Source organism: Podarcis cretensis (genome assembly GCF_951804945.1).
Source record: "Podarcis cretensis genome assembly, chromosome: 5".
NCBI classification, from domain to species: Eukaryota; Metazoa; Chordata; class Lepidosauria; order Squamata; family Lacertidae; genus Podarcis; species Podarcis cretensis.
The window spans coordinates 96,774,305-96,798,494 of NC_137174.1; the positions used below are offsets into that span (position 1 = coordinate 96,774,305).

At 44.8% G+C, this 24,190-nt stretch overlaps 1 protein-coding gene across 1 annotated transcript; it reads right to left on the reverse strand.

The window, feature by feature from the left end:
- Positions 1 to 788: 788 nt before the first annotated feature.
- LOC307217027 (cytochrome P450 2J2-like) lies at positions 789 to 14,986 on the reverse strand. Its single transcript, XM_079978024.1, has 9 exons — positions 14,660 to 14,986; positions 12,864 to 13,026; positions 11,568 to 11,717; positions 10,003 to 10,163; positions 9,054 to 9,230; positions 6,587 to 6,728; positions 6,014 to 6,201; positions 2,016 to 2,157; positions 789 to 1,004 (listed from the first exon to the last, which is right to left on the reverse strand). The coding sequence occupies exons 1-9, from the start codon at positions 14,888 to 14,890 to the stop codon at positions 808 to 810; spliced, it is 1,551 nt and encodes a 516-aa protein (XP_079834150.1). The 5' UTR covers positions 14,891 to 14,986; the 3' UTR covers positions 789 to 807.
- Between the last annotated feature and the right edge of the window lie 9,204 nt (positions 14,987 to 24,190).

Here is a 24,190-nt window from a genome sequence, read left to right on the forward strand (position 1 = left end):
ATCAATTTCATCAACTCATCTTTACTTAGTCCTTTATGTCATTTCAACCAAAGCCACCTAATTTTCTTTTTCCAACATCTTTCAAACAATCCTTAATTTTACAATATTTTTGAAGATATACTTCTTCCACTGACTCTTCTCCTTGGTCCCGGATTCTGCCAGTCATCTCAGCCAATTCCATATAGTCCATCACTTTCATCTGCCATTCTTCTTGGGTGGGTAATTCTTGTGTCTTCCAATACTTTGCGATGAGTATTCTTGCTGCTGTTGTAGCGTACATAAAAAAAGTTCTATCCTCCCTTCGCACCAATTGGCCGACCATGCCCAGGAGAAAGGCCTCTGGTTTCTTCTGGAAGGTATATTTAAATACCTTTTTCATTTCATTATAAATCATCTCCCAGAAGGCCTTAATCCTAGGACACGTCCACCAAAGGTGAATGAATGTGCCCTCAATCTCTTTGCATTTCCAGCATTTATTATCGGGCAGATGGTAAATTTTTGCCAGCTTGACTGGGGTTAGGTACCACCTGTAAATCATTTTCATTAAATTCTCTCTTAAGGCATTACAAGCCGTAAACTTAATACCTGTGGTCCATAACTTTTCCCAGTCAGCCATCATAATGTTATGTCCAAAATCTTGTGCCCATTTAATCATAACAGATTTGACCGTTTCATCTTGTGTATTCCATTTCAACAGCAAGTTATACATTCTTGATAAATTCTTAGTTTTAGGTTCTAACAATTCTGTTTCCAATTTTGATTTTTCCACCTGAAAACCAATTTTCTTATCCAAGTTGTACAGCCCCCCTAATTGTTTATGTGGCTGCAGCGGGGAACAGCGCAGAGTTTGTAGGGGCGAGGACGGACCGTCAGCCCTATTATAGGCTTCCTATGGACTCCTCTCACTCCTTTTGGCAGCTGGAACCTGAATGCTCTCAGCAGGCTGGTGAAAAAGATGAAGAGCTCAATCTTTGCCAGTTGCTCCCCTGGACACACCCGAGCACCTGCAGGAAAATAAACAAAGAGGAAAGCAGGAACTGAATTATCTGCTATTCCACCTATACTCCAGGGGCACCAATTTGCTTTGACTCTGAGAAAAGAATCTGGGTGTCTGGTCCAAGGCCTCTTTCAGTCTATGAAAGCATCCTGCGGCAACTCCTCTTTCTACGATTCCCGAGTCCCCTATGCCTCCCTTTCAACTTTGGGGTGTGGGGATGTCACTGAGAGAGTGGGCTTTATTTCAGGGGCTGCCAAGGCCTGGCTCAGCATGAGATCAGCACTGGTTGCATATTTTATTTCAGTAATGTGTTTATTTAAATCTCCCTTTTAAGTATTGTTATGGGTTTGCAGGAGGCCAGATCTCCCCTAATTCCTGAGTCTAGTAAAAGTTGCTTTTGTTGCTTCCTCAAACTAAAGACCTCTAAGCAGCTTACAAAAGACAATCTAAAGTGTTCATTAAAAATACCAGTAAAAGCAAACACGGAAAACAAGGTTCATAATGAAGGTAATATAAAGAATCAAACCAGTAATTTAAAAAGAATTATACGTACTAAAATTACATGTTTAAACTGTATGCTAAAAGCTCTATCATTAGCTAGTAAGTAGTAATAGTAGTATTCAATAATTACCATTGTTTTTACAAATGATACTAGTTTTTACTAATAATAATACTTATTATAACTATTTTTATTGGGTTGTATCCAATGCTAGTCCTTAGTGTGCTTCTGTTCTGCCACGATGCACCAATGAAAATGGTGGGAGAGAACTGTATGTTGGAACAGCACCCCAAATTTTGCGGCTCTATTTTCCGTGCTAACAGAGCTGAGAACAGGTTGCTTTCTCAAAACAAATTGAAATGAGCGCTAAACTTCCACTAGATTCCGCTACATCTCCAGAAGTGGCAGTTATGTTGTGTGGAAGATCACACAGAATGTGAAAATCATCTGGTAAGAAAACATCAAGAAAATGGAATAAAGTGTTGTCTGAATGCGACAGTTGGGGCTTCTTGCACATACCTGCACCAAATGGCAGAAATGCTTCTCTGTCCACAAACTGCCCATCCTCATCCAAAAAATGATTTGGGTTGAACTTTTTAGGTGTTGCCCATTCCTTAGGATCAAGAAGAACAGAGCGGAGATCTGGAGCAATCACAGCCCCCTGCAGGGAAGGAAGACTTATCTCAGGAGGCATCTAAACAGAACATTGCACTTTTGCCCTTCAGTTCCCCCATTTTCCACCCCCATTGCTCAGTGAGGTCTACCTCCGAGGGCCTTCTGGCAGTTCCCTCACTGCAAGAAGTGAGGTTACAGGGAACCAGGCAGAGGGCCTTCTCAGTGGTGACACCCGCCCTGTGGAACGCCCTCCCATCAGATGTCAAGGAAATAAACAGCTACAGTGGTGCCCCGCAAGACGAATGCCTCACAAGACAAAAAACCTGCTAGACGAAAGGGTTTTCCGTTTTTCGAGGCGCTTTGCAAGACGAATTTCCCTATGGGCTTGCTTCGCAAGACGAAAACGTCGTGCGAGTCTTGCGATTTTTTTTTTGTTTTTTCCCCTCTTTTCTAAGCCGCTAATCCGCTAATAGCCTCTTAGCCCCTAAGCCGCTAAGCCTTTAATAGCCGCTAAGCCGCTAATAGCGCTAATCCGCTAAGCTACTAATAGGGTTGCTTCACAAGACAAAAAAGCCGCTAGACGAAGAGACTCACGGAATGGATTATTTTCGTCTTGCGAGGCACCACTGTATCTGACTTTTAGAAGACATCTGAAGGCAACCCTGTTTTTTTTAATGTTAGATGTTTTGTTGGTAGCCACCCAGAGTGGCTGGGAAAACCCAGCCAGATGGGCAGGGTATAATTAGTAGTAGTAGTAGTAGTAGTAGTAGTAGTAGTAGTAGTAGCATTATTATTTTATTTCCACTAATCTTTACATACAAGCTTCATTCTCCTGTAACTGAAGAATTGCATAAATGATGAATTTTCAGAATTGCACTTCCATGAATTTAAAAGTCTTGAGTGCTGATGGAAGGATGCAAATTGTGAAGAAGCTCCGCAGAAGCGATCCTGTGGATTTCTGGGGCAGTTAGGTCCCATCTACACAATATCAGTACCATACCAGCAGTCATGGCTCCCCACAAAGGATCCTGGGAGCTGTAGTTTGTTAAGGGTGCTGAAAGTTAGTAGGAAATTCCTAGTCCCCTCAGAGCTGCGATACATAGAGAGGTTTAGTAATCAAACCTTCATCCCAAGGAACTCTGAGAATTGTAGCTCCGTGATGGGAATAGGGGCTTCCTAACTCTCAGCACCCGGAATTCTCTCAGTCTCCCTAATTCATTCAGGGCAGTTTAAACTTAAGTGCTGCTTTAAATATACAGTTCAGATAGGGCCTTTATCTTGGCCAGGGTAGACCTAACTGGGTGGGTGCAATTAGCATGCATTTAAAATAAACTGAATTGTAGAAACAACATGGGCAGCACTGAAGGTTGGGAAAGAGAACTTAACCCTTACTCTCACAGCCCCACCAAAGTCCCCCCACACACACACACACACCCGAAGGTGCTATTTGTTGCCAATTCAATACAGTGGTACCTTGGGTTAAGAACTTAATTTGTTCTGGAGGTTTGTTCTTAACCTGAAACTGTTCTTAACCTGAGGCACCACTTTAGCTAATGGGGCCTCCTGCTGCTGCCATGCGGCCGCCGCGCAATTTCTGTTCTGATCCTGAAGCAAAGTTCTTATCCCAAGGTACTATTTCTGGGTTAGCAGAGTCTGTAACCTGAAGCATCTGTAACCTGAAGCGTCTGTAACCCGAGGTAGAAGAAGAAGAAGAAGAGTTTTGATTTGATATCCCGCCTTTCACTCCCCTTCGGGAGTCTCAAAGCGGCTAACATTCTCCTTTCCCTTCCTCCCACAAAACAAAAACTCTGTGAGGTGAGTGGGGCTGAGAGACTTCAAAGAAGTGTGACTGGCCCAAGGTCACCCAGCAGCTGCATGTGGAGGAGAGGAGACGCGAACCCGGTTCCCCAGATTACGAGGCTACCGCTCTTAACCACTACACCACACTGGCTCTCAGGTACCACTGTACATCCAAACACCTGAAGGCATGCAACAGGTGGTGCAAGCCACAAGCTGGGATGAAATCAGGAGTAGGCAACGTGAGGAGGAGAGATGCTGTACACCTGACCTCCTGGCAGTGGAGTCGCTATTGCTTACCGAGAGGAAGAGAAGAGGTGGGTGCTGAGTGGGCGCATCAATGGAGCCAATCTGGCACTCCCACCAATGTGCCTGCGCAGATGCTATCTCCCCTGTCATCTCATCCCTCTTCCTCCCAGGAAGCAGGAGCAACTCTGCTATCTCCCCTGTCATCTCACCCCTCTTCCTCCCAGGAAGCAGGAGCAACTCTGCTATCTCCCCTGTCATCTCATCCCTCTTCCACCCAGGAAGCAGGAGCAACTCTGCTATCTCCCCTGTCATAGAAATCATAGAATCATAGAGTTGGAAGAGACCACAAGGGCCATTGAGTCCAACCCCCTGCCAAGCATCATCTCATCCCTCTTCCACCCAGGAAGCAGGAGCAACTCTGCTATCTCCCCTGTCATCTCATTCCTCTTCCTCCCAGGAAGCAGGAGCAACTCTGCTATCTCCCTTGTCATAGAAATCATAGAATCATAGAGTTGGAAGAGACCACAAGGGCCATCGAGTCCAACCCCCTGCCAAGCATCATCTCATCCCTCTTCCACCCAGGAAGCAGGAGCAACTCTGCTATCTCCCCTGTCATCTCATCCCTCTTCCTCCCAGGAAGCAGGAGCAACTCTGCTATCTCCCCTGTCATCTCATCCCTCTTCCACCCAAGAAGCAGGAGCAACTCTGCTATCTCCCCTGTCATCTCATCCCTCTTCCACCCAGGAAGCAGGAGCAACTCTGCTATCTCCCCTGTCATCTCATCCCTCTTCCACCCAGGAAGCAGGAGCAACTCTGCTATCTCCCCTGTCATCTCATCCCTCTTCCACCCAGGAAGCAGGAGCAACTCTGCTATCTCCCCTGTCATCTCATCCCTCTTCCACCCAAGAAGCAGGAGCAACTCTGCTATCTCTCCTGTCATCTCATCCCTCTTCCTCCCAGGAAGCAGGAGCAACTCTGCTATCTCCCCTGTCATCTCATCCCTCTTCCTCCCAGGAAGCAGGAGCAACTCTGCTATCTCCCCTGTCATCTCATCCCTCTTCCTCCCAGGAAGCAGGAGCAACTCTGCTATCTCCCCTGTCATCTCATCCCTCTTCCTCCCAGGAAGCAGGAGCAACTCTGCTATCTCCCCTGTCATCTCATCCCTCTTCCACCCAAGAAGCAGGAGCAACTCTGCTATCTCCCCTGTCATCTCATCCCTCTTCCTCCCAGGAAGCAGGAGCAAATCTGCTATCTCCCCTGTGTCTCATCCCTCTTCCCCTCAGGAAGCAGGAGCAACTCTGCTATCTCCCCTGTCATCTCATCCCTCTTCCACCCCGGAAGCAGGAGCAAATCTGCTATCTCCCCTGTGTCTCATCCCTCTTCCTTCCAGGAAGCAGGAGCAACTCTGCTATCTCCCCTGTCATCTCATCCCTCTTCCACCCAGGAAGCAGGAGCAACTCTGCTATCTCCCCTGTCATCTCATCCCTCTTCCTCCCAGGAAGCAGGAGCAACTCTGCTATCTCCCCTGTCATCTCATCCCTCTTCCACCCAGGAAGCAGGAGCAACTCTGCTGCTGGGAGGCTAGGTGTGCAGCCGCACCTCTCCTCACCAACCGCTCCTGCTGCGGATTACAACTCCCAACAGCCCCTGCCAACATAGATCAATGATGGGGGTCACGGATAATGTGAGTTGTGGTCCACATCTGGAGGACACAGCGCAAGATGTCCCTGCATGAACTCCCCTCCTTTTTGGGGAAATGGAAGGAGCTATAGTGTTACTTTCTTCAGAATTTGCACTGCAAGGGAACCTGCCTCCCCCCTGGGCTATAGAAATGCAGCTGTTACAATCGTCTGTACCTTTGGAATGTGAAAACCGTGCAAGTTCACGTCCTTCACGCTTTGCCTTGGAAGCCCAATTAAAAAGATATATCTTGAACGCTGGATCTCGTGAATCACAGCATTGGTGTAGGGCAGCTTCTTCCGATCTTGATAGCGGATTGAGTGAGACGAACCGAAAACATCTTCCATCTCCTGGTAGACTTTCTCTGAGGAAAATGGTGGAGAATTAAGCTTTGTTTCGGATGAAGCATCTCAAGTTAAACAAGCCGAGCAATCATTAAGGGGTATTTGTTCCACAGGAAAGGATTCCACCTAGACTTGCTGGGGCGGAAAACCTGAATAATGATTTTCAGAAGGGTAGCCTGTTGCAGCAAGATCTGCCGGGATCTTCCAGAGATCTGGAGCATGGTGCCATCAGTATGCTGGTGACACACAGCTCTGTCTCTCCATTCCATCTGAATCAAGAGAGGCTTTGAAGGTGTTTGCCCGGAAGTAGTAATGGGCTGGATGGGGGCCAATCTGAGAGAAATTCAGGTCCAGGATCAAGAGGTCAAAATGGCCTCTTGCTGCCATTGCACAGTTCCCTCTCACCTTGAATATCTGGATGTGTCACCATGAGGAGCAGCGCCCATTGCAGAGTGGTAGCAGTTGTCTCTGTTCCAGCAATAAAGAGGTCAAAAATACACTGAGCCAGGTTGTCCTCATTGTAGGTAGAGTAGGGGTCATCCTTGTTCTGTTGTAAGCAATAGCGGAGGTTAGATTCAGTTCACAGTGACTCAAAGGCCCCAGTCATCTAAACTAAGACCAGTGGATCTTACACCAGTATAAGCCCTGAAAAATGGGCCTTCCATATAATATACAAGTATTAATAAAAATTGCAGGCAGCGAAGTGCCTCTTTAAATGAGGGGGTGCCTTTCCTGAGATTATGCCTGCTGCGACACAGATGTGCTAAATCAGAAAAGTATACTTTTTGCTTCAAATCTATTGTTTTTTGCATTTACGTATGTAAATTTTATTGATTAATCAACATAAGTGCATACAGTTAATTGACTAAGACTTACCTCCATCAGTTTCCAGATGACCTGCTCCTTGAGCATGCATCCTGATTTGTTTGTGAGGAGGTTAGATGCTGTTGCATCCAAGGAATTGTTACCCCGCACTTCCAAATGCAATTCCCTGTCACTTTCCGTATCTTGGGGGGGGGGGGGAGTAGATAATTGTTCAAAACCTCCAACAATCATCTATAATCGTGCACACTAAATTTGCTTGTATGCAGTTGTAAAAGGTAAAGGTACCCCTGCCCGTACGGGCCAGTCTTGACAGACTCTGGGGTTGTGCGCCCATCTCACTTAAGAGGCCAGGGGCCAGCGCTGTCCGGAGACACTTCCGGGTCACGTGGCCAGTGTGACATCGCTGCTCTGGCCAGAGCCAGAGCCAGAGCCGCACACGGAAACGCCGTTTACCTTCCCGCTGGTAAGCGGTCCCTATTTATCTACTTGCACCCGGAGGTGCTTTCGAACTGCTAGGTTGGCAGGCGCTGGGACCGAGCAGCGGGAGCGCACCCCGCCGCAGGGATTCGAACCGCCGACCTTTCGATCGGCAAGTCCTAGGCGCTGAGGCTTTAACCCACAGCGCCACCTGCGTCCCTGTATGCAGTTGAATCCCATCCAAAAAAAAACAAAAAAAAAACCAGTGACAGTCTGGAAGGAAAAACCCATTCTTATTGTGAGAATCTAGTCCAACCCCCTTCAATGCAGGAATCTCAACGAGATCATGCATGGCAGGTGGCCTTCCAGCCTCTGCACATAGGTAAGCTATGGAACTCCCTCTCACAGGAGGGAGCAATTGCCATCAACCTAGATGGCTTTAGTAGCGTTTTACCTTTTTGCAATCCTACTGGGAAATGATATATAATGAATTGAAGAAAATGTTGAAAATAACTTAAAAACAAAAAAAACAAAAAAACCAGAAGCCTTTTTGTTAGGTATTTTAGGTCAAGACATACCAAAGAAAATGAGGACTTTATTTATGTGTGCCACTACAGCAGCAAGAATGTTGACTGCACAAAATTGGAAGACTGGAAAAATACCAACTAAAGAACAATGGCAAGAGAAGTTGATGAACTATGCAGAACTGGCAAAAATGACAGGTAGACTAAGAGAAAAAGACAACGGAGACTTTGAAAAAGATTGGGAACCACTCATATTATATTTGCAGAAATAAAGAAGGTCAATAGACTTGATGGCAGGATTTAAATAAATATTCACATTATTAGCATTAGAAAATGTTTTGAAAATAGTGAAAGATGATGGTGTATTTACTGTTATTTTTATGTCTTTAGGCTTGAAGTTATGTTATTAATAACTTTTTCTGTTAAGAGATATCAAAATGGGTGAAAATAGAAACAAACCAGAAAGGGAAGTTGGGGGAAGCCTTGGAGGGGAGGGAGGGAGGAATATATTGTAAATGTTAAGAATTTGAGGTGTATGTAATGAATAAAAAAGAAAAATCAATAAAACAACAACAACAAAAAACAACCTAGATGGCTTTTAAAGAGCGCTATGAACAGCTACTAGCCAGGATGTCTATGCTGTTCCTCCATGGTCGGAGGCAGCAATGCTTCCGAATCGCAGCTGCTGGAAACTGCAGGAGGGGAGAGTTTCTCTTGTGCTTGAATCCTGCTTGCTAGTTTCCGGAGGCATCCTATTGGCCACTGTGAAAGCACGATGTTGGACTAGATGGGCCATTGGCCAGATCCAGCAGCTCTTATTATGTTCCTATACCAGACTTCCTCAACCTCGGCCCTCCAGATGTTTTTGGCCTGCAACTCTCATGATAATAAAATAATAATAATAATTTTTAATTTATATCCCGCCCTCCCCAGCCGAAGCCGGGCTCAGAGCGGCTAACAACAGTAAAAGTAACACAGTTTACATAAAATGACTAATAAGGGCAGGGGGGATTCCCAGCGGTCCCACAGATGTTATTGTTCGATCATAACAGAGAATGCAATGATTCATTGAAGAAGAAGCATTCGCCCACAAAGCAGTTACTTACCCTCTCCATATGAGATAGATAGAAATCAATGAAGTCCATGGGCTCATGCACAGTCTGGTCTTCCTTGTGCTTCGCTATCTCATTCTTCGCAAATGAAACGACCATCTCAATGGAGGACAATGCGATTTTGTGAGGCCCAGGGAGAAATTTCATGACAAACGGGAGAATTTCGTAGAGCTACAAGGAAAGAAAAGGCACATCCTATCAGCAACGCAACCCACAAGTCAACTCCAACCTCATGCTTATATCTGAAGGAGCGTCTCCACCCCCATCGTTCTACCCGGACACTGAAGTCCAGCTCCGAGGGCCTTCTGGCAGTTCCCTCACTGCGAGGAGCCAAGTTACAGGGAACCAGGCAGAGGGCCTTCTCGGTAGTGGTGCCTTCCCTGTGGAACGCCCTCCCACCAGATGTCAAAGAAAACAACAACTACCAGACTTTTAGAAGACATCTGAAGGCAGCCCTGTTTAGGGAAGCTTTTAATGTTTGATGTACTACAGTATTTTAATATTTTTTTGAAAGCCACCCAGAGTGGCTGGGGAAGCCCAGCCAGATGGGCGGGGTATAAATAATAAATTATTATTATTATTATTATTATTATTATTATTATTATTATTATTCTTTGGCTTGTTCTTGAGGGCTAGAAATTTCACCCTGAGTGTCTGAAAGGTGAGATGGAGGAGAAATTCAGTATTGTTCACATTTATAAGGTTACAGGGGTAACCCATGTGGTGTTGCCCAGATGATTTGGACTACAGCTCCCATCATTCCTGATCATTGGCCATGCTGCCTGGGGCCTATGGGAGTGGTAGTCCACAGCATCTGGAGTTGACATTGCTGGCTATCCCAGTTTGAACTGATGTCTACTGTAGGCAACCACAGTTCACGGGCCTCCCATCTCATGCTCTCCTCCACCCACCCACCACCCAGCCTAAGTTTCAACCTACTCACGCCATGAAAGAAGCTGCCTCCAAACTGTAAGCTAATCCGAATGGCTTCCACCAGCCTCAGGAATTCTTTATCTTCAACAGAAAATCGGTATCCAAAAGACATGGCGCATATCACGTTGCTGACTGAATTGATGATGTGTAAGGATGGGTCAAATGGCTGCCCTGCAGATGAAATCCTAATGAGATCCAATGCTCATACACACACACACACTTATTATTCTTTTGCTATGCAAAAGGAGAAATTGTGATTAATTAACAGCTTTTCAAAATCAGTCTTTCTTGCTCCTTTCTTGTGGCAAATCCACACTGTGATCAGCTCCTGCCCGGAAACCAATATTCCCACTGTGGAAGGACATGTGGATCCAGAATTGGCCTCCACAGTCACTTACGGACTCATTGTTAAAACCATGTTTATGGAAGACAATCTTACTCAGCGATGAGTGATTGCCAAAGAAGAAAGAAACCATTAAGAAAGTTCCTTAGTTTAAAAAACAGTTTAACACACTTTGCCTACTGTCAGGGGCTCAGGAGCAGAGGCACAGGGGAGAGAGGAAACGGAGAGCGAAGGGGAAGAATCTGAGGGCAGCGTAGGGGAGTATGACAGTGGCCCGAGAGATTCCATGAGCCTCTCCAGCGATTCAGAAGATTCCCAGAAGGGGGCGCCGATGGCCAGGGCAAGGGGGGTCCCAGGAGGGACGCACCAGAAGCAAGGGTCAGCGGGGACTCCCAAAGCAGCAGCTGGAGATCAGGACCAGTTTCCCCACCAGAGCGTAGTGGGGGGGAGGAGTCCCATGTATCAGGGCCAGCGTCTCCTCCAGTAGGGAGAGAAGATGAGTCAGGGCTGACCACGCCTCCATCGCTGAGTGAGGGAACGGAGGGGAAGTCAGATCCAGCTGGCCCCCCCGAAGGGGGAAGCAGTGACAGGAGCAGTGTAACGGTCAGGAGGAAGGTTGCCGGCTGGGCGCGCGCGCCAAGTTCAAATGTACAGGCGCGCGGGACAGCAGAAGACCCGAATGGGGAACCAGGTCCAAAAGCCCGCCGGAGGCAGGGGGAAGACTCAGGGAACTCAGCGGTCTAGACTCCAAGATGTAGAGCTGCGCGCCGCGGCTTTGAAATCGAAACTGATCTTCAATAAAGACTTTTGTATATAACAAGAACTGGCGTTGGTCCTTTGTGAGCTGGGACCTCGGGCAGCTCTGACACCTACTTAATAAAATCAGGGTGAGACAATTGCACAATTTACAAACAATGTAATGGTCTCAAACAACAGCAAGTCCTGTCACCTCTGCAATCCATCATCTTCCATCAATGATTTTTTTTTTTTTTTTACACCAGCAGGATGCAAACTAGGCACTGACTCTGTGCACTGCGGCTGCTAAATATTTGTATTCCCAAGCAATCCCTACCCAGTTTACAGGATGCCAGTGGGCTCTTCTCTCTCAGCTTCCAAAACTGAACCACTCTTCTGCTGTGAGTCCCAGGAAGTTGCCCCAACCCGCAGATTGTCTCAGGCAGAGGTGGATAACAAACCAACCTGAGTTAGCCTCATTTTCTTCTATCACATACCCTTTGCACGTGCAAAGATCTCCACAAGCTCAATGGCCGCCTCTTCTATTTGGTGCTCCATGCCTTTCTTCCCCAGCCCCAGCTTCCGCATAGTAACCACGCTGAACCGTCTCTGCTGCTTCCAGGTGTGACCGTTTGAAAGTACAATACCTAAAACCATCACAGACCAGTGAGAAATTATTGCTTACAAAATTCATATAAAAGCTATTACATCAGCAGCCTAGAAAACACCAGTGCAGTCCATCCCTAGGCATTAAAGAACCTAAGAACAAGAAGACTGGTGCAGAATCAATTTTTTCATTGTGGAGTGTTATATCTCTGATGTGGGACACCAGTGAATGTTTCAGAAAATGCATATGAGTAACAAGACTTTCATCATCACTCCCTCTGTTACCAAACTCAAGCGCTGAGTGCCAACAGGATTGGAGCCAAAATGAGGCCAACAGCAGGGAGGTATCAGCATGCCCAGTGGGGTCCTAAGGTTTGCAGAATACCTGGGGCCATCAGGATTCAGAGAAAATTAGCGAATGTGAAAACTACTGTTAAAATAATTCTTTACATTAGTTTTACTGGTTAGTACTTCTAGCTTCTTCTTTTTTTTTACACTGCAGTACCAATTCCATTATGGAACTGCGGCTCTTTAATCGATATGCACAGACTGCGAGTGAGTCACTGCCCCAATACTTTGCAGGTACAAACAACACTGAAAGAAGAGGAGAAGAAGAAGAGTTTGGATTTGATATCCCTCTTTATCACTACTCCAAGGAGTCTCAAAGCGGCTAACATTCTCCTTTCCCTTCCTCCCCCACAACAAACACTCTGTGAGGTGAGTGGGGCTGAGAGACTTCAAAGAAATGTGACTAGCCCAAGGTCACCCAGCAGCTGCAGGTGGAGGAGCAGGGAAGCGAACCGGGTTCACCAGATTACGAGTCTCCCACTCTTAACCGCTACACCAGCGCAAACCATCATGAATGCACAGGCCCATGCTGCTCCCTTTCCCATCAGTGCATGTTCTGTTACTTCCTAATGAAATCCTGTAACTTTCCATTCCGCAAATGTGGAAGGTTGGAGGGTTGTCCAGCTTTAATTGGATAATGCAGCAACACTGGGAAAGCAGAACAACTAATAAAGCGGTGTGGATTGTCCAGTATAAATCCACCACTATTCTTGCATCAATGACATGTTGCAGAAGAAGACGCCCATGGGGAAATGGTACGTCCCATGTGGAAGGGTCCTTTGTTTCCTTCACTGGAGAAAAGGCTAAGAGAAAACCACCTACTCAAACCAATAACTTACCCCTATTTTTCGCTGCACTTTTCACGAACGGAGTTTCTGGGCGGTCAGCAAAATCATCCGAATGGTTGATTAGGCCTTCCTTGACTGCTTTGTAGCCGGACAGTATGACTGCAGGTATAGGCCCAATCCATACAGTGCAAATGTTCCCATATTGCTTTGCCAACTGCCATTCAGATAAAAAAAGGAGAGAGAAGAGATTAGTTATATTCAGGTTATTTTGGAAGCTTCAAGTACTGGCTCATGTACATTTTGATTTGAATCATCCCTCAGGAAATGTTGGAGCCGTAAGGTGTGTGAGAGAGATGAATGCTGCAGCCCAGGGAAGTCTTAGAACTTATAATGTAAGGCCACCCAGCTGGATGTTACCGGGAATGGATAGAACATGATCTACTATGCCGGCTGCAGGTTGTGTTTCTTTTGAATCTTTTGTGCTTTCAGTTTTGCAGTGTAAGCCGTCTGGGCTGGGCAAGTGTCACTCGCAATTCAGGGCTCTAGCCAGTCAGCCAGGACCACTATCAGGGTGCTTCATAACATTCCACCTGCTAACTGGTTTTCCACCTCCTCCCACCAGCAGGCTGTGTCCCAAAAAAACTTCGCAGCCCTCAATGTGACATTTTGGGGTGTGTCCTCCACACAGCCTAATGCATTTTCTAAAGGGTTTTTTGTGCACTTCTGCAAACCCTAGGATTTTCTTGAGCCGCAGAACCACTGTCCGGTTCATGGGTGGTGCCATTTTTGGATATATAAGAAGCCATACTTGGTGGGGGGGCGGTGTGCTGCGGGGTTAGCTGAAGCTTTTGAAGCAATAATAATAATAATAATAATAATAATAATAATAATAATTTATTATTTATACCCCGCCCATCTGGCTGAGTTTCCCCAGTCACTCTAGGTGGCTTCCAACCGAATATTAAAAACTATACAGCATCAGACATTAAAAACTTCCCTAAACAGGACCGCCTTCAGTTGTCTTTTAAAAAGTAAAATAGTTGTTTATTGCCTTGACATCTGCTGGGAGTGCGTTCCACAGAGTGGGTGCCACTACTGAGAAGGCCCTCTGAAATAATGAATATGGCCATTCTACCAGTTATTTCACAATCGGTTAATTTTTATAAAAAAAGAAAGATAATTTTCGTTGGCAATGTGACCAAGCAGAAGAGAATTCTTCTGGAATTACTGTAAAAAACTAATTGGCTGGAATTACTGTAAAAAACCCTGAAAAACTAATTGGATTGAGAACTGAGTAACTAGATTTCTGATAGAATACACACTAACCTTTAATATGATCAGTAGTTTTGTTGAAGAGAATACCAAAAATATATTGTTTCAAGGATTTCTTCTGCGCATAAATTCTTAAAAGACCCATAGATCAAGCGTTCCCAGATATGGTCCATGGCCACCAAGAGTCCACAAGCTGCATTAATATGCTCCACAGCATGTCTGTGGATTTGAATATTCATTTTGATTTCTTATTGTATTTGTATTCCTTCTTTTATTTCTTACACTGTGCATTTTTTTGCATTACATTTTTACTCTTATGGAATTAAAACTGTAATACATTAAAATTCAATATGTAAGAAATAAAAGAAGCAACAACAAGAAAAACAATTTAAACAATGCAGCACCTAACACAGCACATTGCAATTGCCACAGCAGGCAGAAAAATCTGCCAAGACGCTCAAGCCCTAGATTTCACAGGTGAATCATTATCCACAGTTCTCAAATAAAGGAAATAATTTGCAATGCCTTTTCGCTCGTCCTGTTTTTCAGCTGAAGAAGTATTTTGAAAGAAGTACCTTCAAGAAAGTATCCAGGGAGAGCATGAACCCAAACCGCCACATGCCTCCGATGATGGGAAGTCGAAGGGGTCCAGGAGGGTAGCGCTTGCGGGACCAGGGCAGTTTCATCAGGCGCAGAATCTTACGCAGAACCAGAGTAATCAGAGATTCTGATGCTCGCCCCATGGTCCGGTCTTCCTTTATTCCGGGCAGAGCCGGGTGAGAGGAATCCCCTTTTTCTGAGGGCATTTTGCGTTCATCAGAGACATCGCCACCTCTCTCATTTTCCCGGCTAGCACCTATTTATGTACTCCACTTTTGAAAGACAAACTGGACTCATCTGACTCTCTAACTAACTAGCATTTATTATAATTATCTATTTATAGCACACCCTCATGACTGTAACTGTTATCAAGATGGCTAATTGTTTTATCCCCATTATATTATAGTCTGGGTTTCCATTGCAGTGAATCAAATGTTTCTGTCCTGTGACAGCCTTTGGGTCTTGGTTTTGTTTTCTAGTGATTCTTGCTAGCCTCCTTTCCTCTACTGTTCTGTTACGGATTCTGTTACGTCAATAGTTATTTTTATAGTATTTGTTCATTTTATACGAATTTTGTTTTTGCGCCTCTTTTTGTAAACAGAAAACTGGGATATCAGGCTTGTATTTAACTAACTCTTAAGTGGGGTGAGCTGCTTGTCCCATATTAAACTAGGTCTTGCATTTTTTGTTATTATTATTATTGTTTCTGTGACAATTATTATTATTGTTTCTCCTGTCCACTTCCCTGTCTCCAATAGCTCTATGGCCCAGGCAAGTTTGTGCCAGCATAAACATGCTGTCCCAAAGATGAGCAAATTATCCATTTCATTTTCTCATTTTTCCATTCTTCAATTCAGTCCCCTAAATTTCTGCCTCTGTTCTTTCTTGATAAAATTAAATCCTCATAATAATAATAATAATATAATAATATAATAATTTATTATTTATACCCCGTCCATTCACCAGCACTTTCCTGCAATTTTCTCCCAATATACCACACCTTTGTCATTTTTGCCTAATATGCATATTTTTTGCGTGCAGTTTTGCCCACGCTGTATGTTACTTTGACTAATATATGCATGCTTCACCCTAGCATATGCATCTTTCTGAAACATCCTCATCCCTTATCGCAGCATATATATTGTTTTTTTTTTTAATATATTTTATTAAGGGTTTTCTTGTTTTACAGTGTAAGTGTAATGCCTCGTATTTTTTTCCCCCGTGTAACATTTTTACAAATCCATTTCATTTGTTGAGGCATTAGGGGGAGAAGAAAAAAGAAAAGAAAAAAAAAGAAAGGAGGGTGGAGGGAGGGGAGATGGATGGGGGTGGGGTCGGGTAGCGGTGTTTCTATTATGCTTAATGTATGTAGTTTGGTGTCAGCGTGCTTGTGTTGTTCACTTGTGTTCCTTTGGTGGTGAGAGAGGTTGGGGTTGGCCTAGGATGTGAAGATGTATCCAGTTTTGCCATTTGATTAACCAAGGAAAGGGACCCTATGAATTTCCTGTTTTGGATCACATGCAGCTTTTGCTGATTTTGGAATTGCTGGTATATATCCAAACACTTTACTCAGCCACTGAGCTACGACTCAAGTATTTGCCTGAGTTTTCTTCCAACTCTGAGCCACCTACAGTTTAGCTGCAAGTAACAGACTAACGATATTATCTTTATAGCTAATCTGTCCTGTTTCCATCCACTGAGAGCAATACAAAACAGGGGTTCAGCAGCATGTCATGATCCTTTAAGTGCTGTGTTGTTATTTCATTTTGCCTGCTAACTTCCTATTTCCAAAACTTTTTAATGGCGCCATAAGAGCCCTGCTGGCAGGACCACACCTAGGGGTTGGCCAGGTGGGCATTTGGGCGCTCACTCCAGCTTGCTTGTCTCATGCACAACTAAACATGGTAGGTACTTAGGAGGTTGAGGCCACCCTCCCCTTCATAGCTGGCTGGTTGATGCTCCAGGATAGCCAATAGTGGAGCAGCAGCCTAATGAGTGTGTTTTGTTTTGTTTTGTTTTGTTTTGTTTTGTTTTGTTTTGTTTTGTTTTGTTTTGTTTTGTTTTGTTTTGTTTTGTTTTGTTTTGTTTTGTTTTGTTTTGTTTTGTTTTGTTTTGTTTTGTTTTGTTTTGTTTGTAAAATGAAACACGTGGCCAGGCATTTGGGGAAGGGGGCTTTCTTTGTTTTGGTCCACTGCCTTCTATTTTTTTACTTACTTAATTAATTAATTAATTAATTAATTAATATACAGTGGTACCTCGTGTTACATACGCTTCAGGTTACAGACTCCACTAACCCAGAAATAGTGCTTCAGGTTAAGAAAGTTGCTTCAGGATGAGAACAGAAATTGTGTTCTGGCAGCGCAGTGGCAGCAGGAGGCCCCATTAGCTAAAGTGGTGCTTCAGGTTAAGAACAGTTTCAGCTTAAGAACAGACCTCCGGAACGAATTAAGTACTTAACCCGAGGTACCACTGTATAAAGTATAAAACCACAAAACCAATAACCCTGCCCCCCAAAAATAAAACCACCTTTTAAAAGGACATAGGATGTCAATCAAATCAACCAAAGGCCTGGTTAAAAAGGAATGTTTTTGCTTGGCGCCTAAAGGTGTATAATGAATAATAATAATAATAATAAATTTTATTTATATCCCGCCCTCCCCAGCCGAAGCCGGGCTCAGGGCGCTAACAACAATAAAACAGTACAAAAGTACAGCACAAACAACACTCTAAAATCATTCATTATAAAATTAATTCAAATCAAGCCACTGGCAACCATTGGGCCAGAGCTCCGCGAATATTGCCGAGGGAGGGAGTCAGGCTGTGCCCTGGCCAAAGGCCTGGTGGAACAGCTTTGTCTTGCAGGCCCTGAGGAAAGATGTCAAGTCCCACACCAGGGGAACTTCTATTATTAGCATTTTGTCCCAGAAGCAGCATCTCTGGTGCCTGTGAATACGAGGTGTCCTCTATTAATCCTGCCAATTAATAGTTTTTGGAAACATGCTCCCCGCCCCCCTTGTCACACACAGAACTAAATGCATATTTTATGATGGCACATGCCACCTACAATTGTTAGAATTGGTTGTGTTTTTTAAAAAAATAAAATCAGTATTTTTTTCCCCAGCACTTCTTATATCCCTCTATTGCAGACCATCCTTGTTACCCCTTATATCACAAATGCAGGGGGAGGAAGCAGAGACTGGCAGAATCGCTAGGACTTCAAGACTTTCTTCTAGGCAAAGGCTGAAGCTACAAATGGTGACCTGCTCAGGGAAGCCATTCTAGTCTGTTTAAAGAGGCAGGACTAGGAGAAGACTAGGGGGTCTCCAAACAAACTTAGATTCTTTGGGGGACTCCGTGACTGTTAAAGTGGTATAAGAGTGCTTCAAATGATGCTTTAATTAAGATTCCTGCGTTGCAGGGGTTTGGACTAGATGACCCCCGGGGTCCCTTCCAACTCTACAGTTCTGTGATTCTATGGATGCTATAGATAACAAATGGCTTTTTTAAAAAAGCCTCAAATCTGTGACAAGAAAAGATGTAACCCTAGTTGCTGGGTGAACTTGTCTGACTATGATGCATGTCTGTGTGTGTGTGTGAGAGAGAGAGAGAGAGAGAGAGAGAGAGAATGGATGAATTAGCATTAGCAGCTATATGGAAAGGGATGTTGGAGGCAAAGCTCTGTTAATTTGTTGCTATCTCCAGCTCTTTCTTTCTTTGGCCCGGTTTCTACATTTACCATTCTTCTGATAGGCAGAAATTCAGCAGGTGAGGAGGATGTGAGTCATTGCAATTAATATGCATTGCTAGCTTAGTTCCATAAATTTCATTGGGTCTACTCAATCAGTATGACCAGCATTGAAATTGCTTTGGATTGCTTTGAAGTCATTTCATTCTGCACCAGTGAAAGTATTTTTTAGCCCTCCCTCCCCCCCCCCCATTTCACCACCATGCCTGGACTTCTCCCATATTTTGCCCGACCAAAGGCGGCAACCCTACTTGCATCAGATTTCTGGACAGGTTTTTTTTAGCCTACTAAGAGGCTTCAAATGTTGAATGGAAATGCGGGCTTATGTGGAGGTGTATTTCAAAATGCACCAACACTCTCTAACAAAGCAAGGTCAAATGCTAAGCTCATATGTAGAAAAATACACTTTTAAATCTACATGCAAAGATGTGTCATGCAACATCCACATTTTTTCCATTTAAGAATAAATTGCTTGGCAGTGTATAGGTTCCTATTACATCCAGGTAGTCTCTGTAAACAATTGTTGCAAGCCTAGTCATTTGCAAATTAAGCCAGCAGTCCTTTCTGAAGCTAGCAATTAGCATATAACTAGGTCCCTGGGTAGTGACCGATCAGATTCTGAGGCCCCTTGAGTCAGTTTTAGATTCCTCATGGAAGACGTCATGTTCTTAGAGTCATCATTAGCATCATAAAACAACTTGGGTGTTCTGCTGAATAACAATTAGGTACAATTAGCATTGAATCCAGAGACACTGGCATAACATATAGGAATGACATACTTCCTTTTCAAACATTGTAATCAATGTGCAAGATCTTCTGCAGGAGGTGCTCCACTTTTCCAGGCCCATTGCACAAGGACTGCGTAAGAAAATCATTTGAGCTGTACGTCTTGCTGATGCATTCTGTACCAGCTGGAGTTTCTGCCCTAAGGCCAAGGGCAGCCCCACAGAAAGCACATTGCAGTAATCTAGTCTCAAGTTTACAAAAAGGACTACAAAGTGGCCACGTTATCCCAATCCAATTAGTGAAGGTTCAAACATATTGTTTAACAATTCCTTCCTTCCAAGCTAAGCCGCTTGTCAGCTGATCCGCTAAGCCCCTAAACCGCTAATAGCGCTAATGGGCTTGCTTCGCAAGACCAAAAAACCGCAAGACGAAGAGACTCTCGGAACGGATTCTTTTCGTCTTGCGAGGCACCACTGTAAACAGTACAAATTGAAAGCATTTGCAGATGACCTTGTATTGACATTACACGAGCCAGAATCTAGTACTAAAAGAGTATTGGAACTGATTCAAGAATTTGGTCAGATTGCAGGATTCAAGTTGAATAAGCTAAAAACTAAGGTTTTAGAGAAAAATCTAACACCAATCGAGAGAGAGAGGTTTCAGAGGGAGACAGGTTTAACATTGGTTAAGAAAGTAAAATACCTGGGGGTTAATATGACTGCTAAGAATGTGAATTTATTTAAAGACAATTATGAAAAATGCTGGACAGAAGTGAAAAAGGATTTAGAAATATGGTCAAACTTGAAGCTTTCTTTGCTAGGCCGTATCGCTGCTATAAAAATGAATGTATTGCCAAGAATGTTGTTTTTGTTTCAGTCATTGCAAATTTTGGATAAAATGGACTGTTTCAAGAAGTGGCAGAGAGATATTTCTAGATTTGTCTGGCAGGGCAAGAAGCCCAGAATAAAATTTAAAATACTAACGGATGCAAAAGGTCTGCCCTGCCAGACCTTAAACTTTATTATGAATAAGCCGCATTTTGCTGGCTGAGAGAATGGCTGCTTCTTGAAAACACAGACATTTTGGTTTTTCTCAATACATTTTTATTCAGAATATACAAATAAACCTATCAATACAGAAAAAAAGAAAAAGAAAATACACATGCCAATAAACATATTAATTCTAGTTCTTTTACATAATATATATTCCCTCCCCAGTTTATACAAAAACATAAACATAAACACAAACACCAACACAGATTCACTATATTTGGGCTCTATTTAGGGTAAGTATCAGATAATTTCCACGATCACGTATTTTATTTTTATCTTCGATGTTAATCACTCTCTGTTAGCGTTATTCCAAAACCGCCAATGCCTTCTACAATTTGTTTCCTATATATTTCCAGTATTTACTCCAGCTTTTTTGAAATTTCTGTTCATCTTGGTCTCGTATTCTATCTGTTAGTCTAGCAAGTTCGGCATAATTTACCATTTTAACCTGCCAGTCACTTATACTAGGTATAGTTTCCGTTTTCCAGTTTTGCGCCAACATAATTCTTGCGGCTGTAGTGGCATAGAGGAATATATAGAGGAATATATAGAGGAATATCTGTGGTATGACAAGGTCAAAGCACATAAAGCATTTAAAAACCATATTGTTAGGAAAGCATTGTTTAATGTCTGGACAAGATATAAAGACCTACTTGAAAATAAAACCCCAAGGTGGTTGTCACCGATGGAAGCAAAGGCTCTGTAAAAGCTCAATATGGAGGCCAAATGGCCGAAATATTGGGAAATTTTGGAACAAGAGGGAGATAAATTGAAATTGCAGAGCTTTGAAAAACTAAAAGACAAAGTGCGAGATTGGCTTCATTATTATCAAATAATGGAGGCATACAAATTGGACAAGAAAATTGGCTTCCAGGTGGAAAAATCAAAATTGGAAACAGAACTGTTAGATTCCAAAACTAAGACTCTGTCAAGAATGTATAATAATAATAATAATAATAATAATAATAATAATAATAATAATTTACTTTTTGTACCCCGCCCATCTGGCTGGGTTTCCCCAGCCACTCTGGGCGGCTTCCATAAAAACCAAAAATACACTAAAATATCACAGATTAAAAACTTCCCTGAACAGGGCTGCCTTAAGATGTCTTCTGAATGTCAGGTAGTTATTTATCGCTTTGACATCTGATGGGAGGGCGTTCCACAGGGCAGGTGCCACTACCGAGAAGGCCCTCTGCCTGGTTCCCTGTAGCTTTGCTTCTCGCAATGAGGGAACCGCCAGAAGGCCCTCGGCACTGGACCTCAGGGTCCGGGCAGAACGATGGGGGTGGAGACGTTCCTTCAGGTATACTGGGCTGAGGCCGTTTAGGGCTTTAAAGGTCAACACCAGCACTTTGAATTGTGCTCGGAAACGTACTGGGAGCCAATGTAGGTCTTTCAAGACCGGTGTTATGTGGTCTCGGCAGCCGCCCCCAGTCACCAGTCTATTCTGGATTAATTGTAGTTTCCGAGTCACCTTCAAAGGTAGCCCCACGTACAGCGCATTGCAGTAGTCCAAGCGGGAGATAACTAGAGCATGCACCACTCTGGCTAGACAGTCTGCGGGCAGGTAGGGTCTCAGCCTGCGTACCAGGTTGAGTTGGTAGACAGCTGCCCTGGATACAGAATTGACCTGCGCCTCTATGGACAGCTGTGAGTCCAAAATGACTCCCAGGCTGCGCACCTGGTCCTTCAGGGTCACAGTTACCCTATTCAGGACCAGGGAGTCCTCCACACCAGCCCGCCCCCTGTCCCCCAAAAACAGTACTTCGGTCTTGTCAGGATTCAACCTCAATCCATTAGCCGCCATCCATCCTCCAACCGCCTCCAGGCACTCACACAGGACCTTCACCACCTTCACTGGTTCAGATTTGAAAGAGAGGTAGAGCTGGGTGTCATCTGCATACTGATGAACACCCAGCCCAAACCCCCTGATGATCTCTCCCAGCGGCTTCATATAGATGTTAAAAAGCATGGGGGAGAGGACGGAACCCTGAGGCACCCCACAAGTGAGGGCCCAGGGGTCTGAACACTCATCCCCCACCACCACTTTCTGAACACGGCCCAGGAGGAAGGAGCGGAACCACTGTATGACAGTGCCCCCAGCTCCCAGCCCCTCTAGACGGTCCAGAAGGATGTTATGGTCGATTGTATCAAAGGCCGCTGAGAGATCCAGCAGAACTAGGAAACAACTCTCACCTTTGTACCTAGCTCACCGGAGATCATCAACCAGCGCGACCAAGGCAGTTTCAGTCCCATGATGAGGCCTGAATCCCGATTGGAAGGGATCCAAATGGTCCGCATCCTCCAGGCATGCCTGGAGTTGTTCAGCAACCACGTGCTCAATCACCTTGCCCAAGAATGGAAGATTTGAGACTGGGCGATAGTTGGCCATACTGGCCGGGTCTAAAGATGGTTTTTTAAGAAGCGGTTTAATGACCGCCTCTTTCAGCGGATCTGGGAATGTTCCCTCACAGAGGGAAGCATTCACCACCCCGCAGAGCCCATCGCCCAGCCCTTCCCGGCTTGCTTTTATTAGCCAGGATGGGCAAGGATCCAAGAGACAGGTGGTTGGTTTCACGCATCCAAGCAGCCTGTCCACATCCTCGGGGGTAACGGGTTGAAAATGATTCCATGCAACTTGACCAGACAGAGCTCTAGCACTCTCCCGCCCCAGCCCTGCTCCCACGGTGGTGTCTAGCTCCTTCCGAATATGAGTGATTTTATCTGCAAAAAACTTTGCAAAATCTTGGGGTCCTTACAAGGCCCCGGTGGTAAAGGTGGTTCCATTAAATTACGAACCACCTGAAAGAGTCTCCTGCTACTATTTTCTGCAGATGCAATAGAGGCGGTGAAGAAAGTCTTCTTTGCCATCGCTATTGCCACTTGGTAGGCTCGACGATGAGCTATAACCTGTGTCTGGTCAGATTCGGAGTGAGTTTTTTGCCACCAACGCTCTAGCTTCTCAGCGATTGTTTCATCGCCCTCAGCTCTGAAGAAAACCACGGAGCTGTCCGGGCTCCATGCAATCGGAGAGGGCACTTCGGAGCCAGACAGTCGATAGCCCTGGTTAACTCCGCATTCCAGCGGGCCACCAGGGAATCAGCTGAAAGGCCATCAACATGGGATAAAGCATCCCCTACCACTCTCTGGAAACCTTTTGGATCCATTAAGTGGCGGGGGCGGACCATCCAAATTGGTCCCACCTCCCTGCAGAGGGGACAGGTCGCAGAGAAGTCCAGTTGCACCAGGAAGTGATCTGACCATGGCACTTCTTTTGTTTCACTTTTATTTAGTGTCAGATCACCCACGTCACTAGAGGTGAACACCAGGTCTAAGGCATGTCCATGACTATGAGTTGGGCCAAACTTATTCAAGGTCGTGTCGGCATGGATGTTAAAATCCCCTAGGACAACCAAACTAGGTGTCTCCAGGAGAAAATCTGCCATGACCTGAAGCAGCTCAGACAGGGAATCCTTGGTGCAGCGGGGAGGTCGGTACACCAATAGGAATCCTGTACTGCCCCTATTGCCCAACTTCCAGAACATGCACTCAGAAAACTGGATCTTCCCAGTAGGACGCCTGGTGCAAGCTAGTGACTTCCTAAAAATCACTGCAACCCCCCCTCCCTGCCCACATGACCTGGGTTTCTGTGCGTAAGAGAAACCTGGTGGGCAAGCAGCGGCAAGGACAGGCCCATCTGCTTCTTCCAACCAGGTCTCTGTCACACATGCCAGGTCAAATCCTCCATCCACAATCAGGTCGTGGACGGCAGTGGTTTTATTCATCATTGACCTGGCATTGCACAGCAACACTTTCAGGTCATGTAGGTTTCCCCTGTTGATTCCAGTATCCATCCGGTTAAGGCCAGACCCGGAGGCAGGGATAGTCTTCAAACAACGACTAAACCTGCCTCCTCGGTAATGACATGGTCTGGTCTTAGCGTAACTCCGCCTCCTGCCCATGATCACCGAGATCGGATG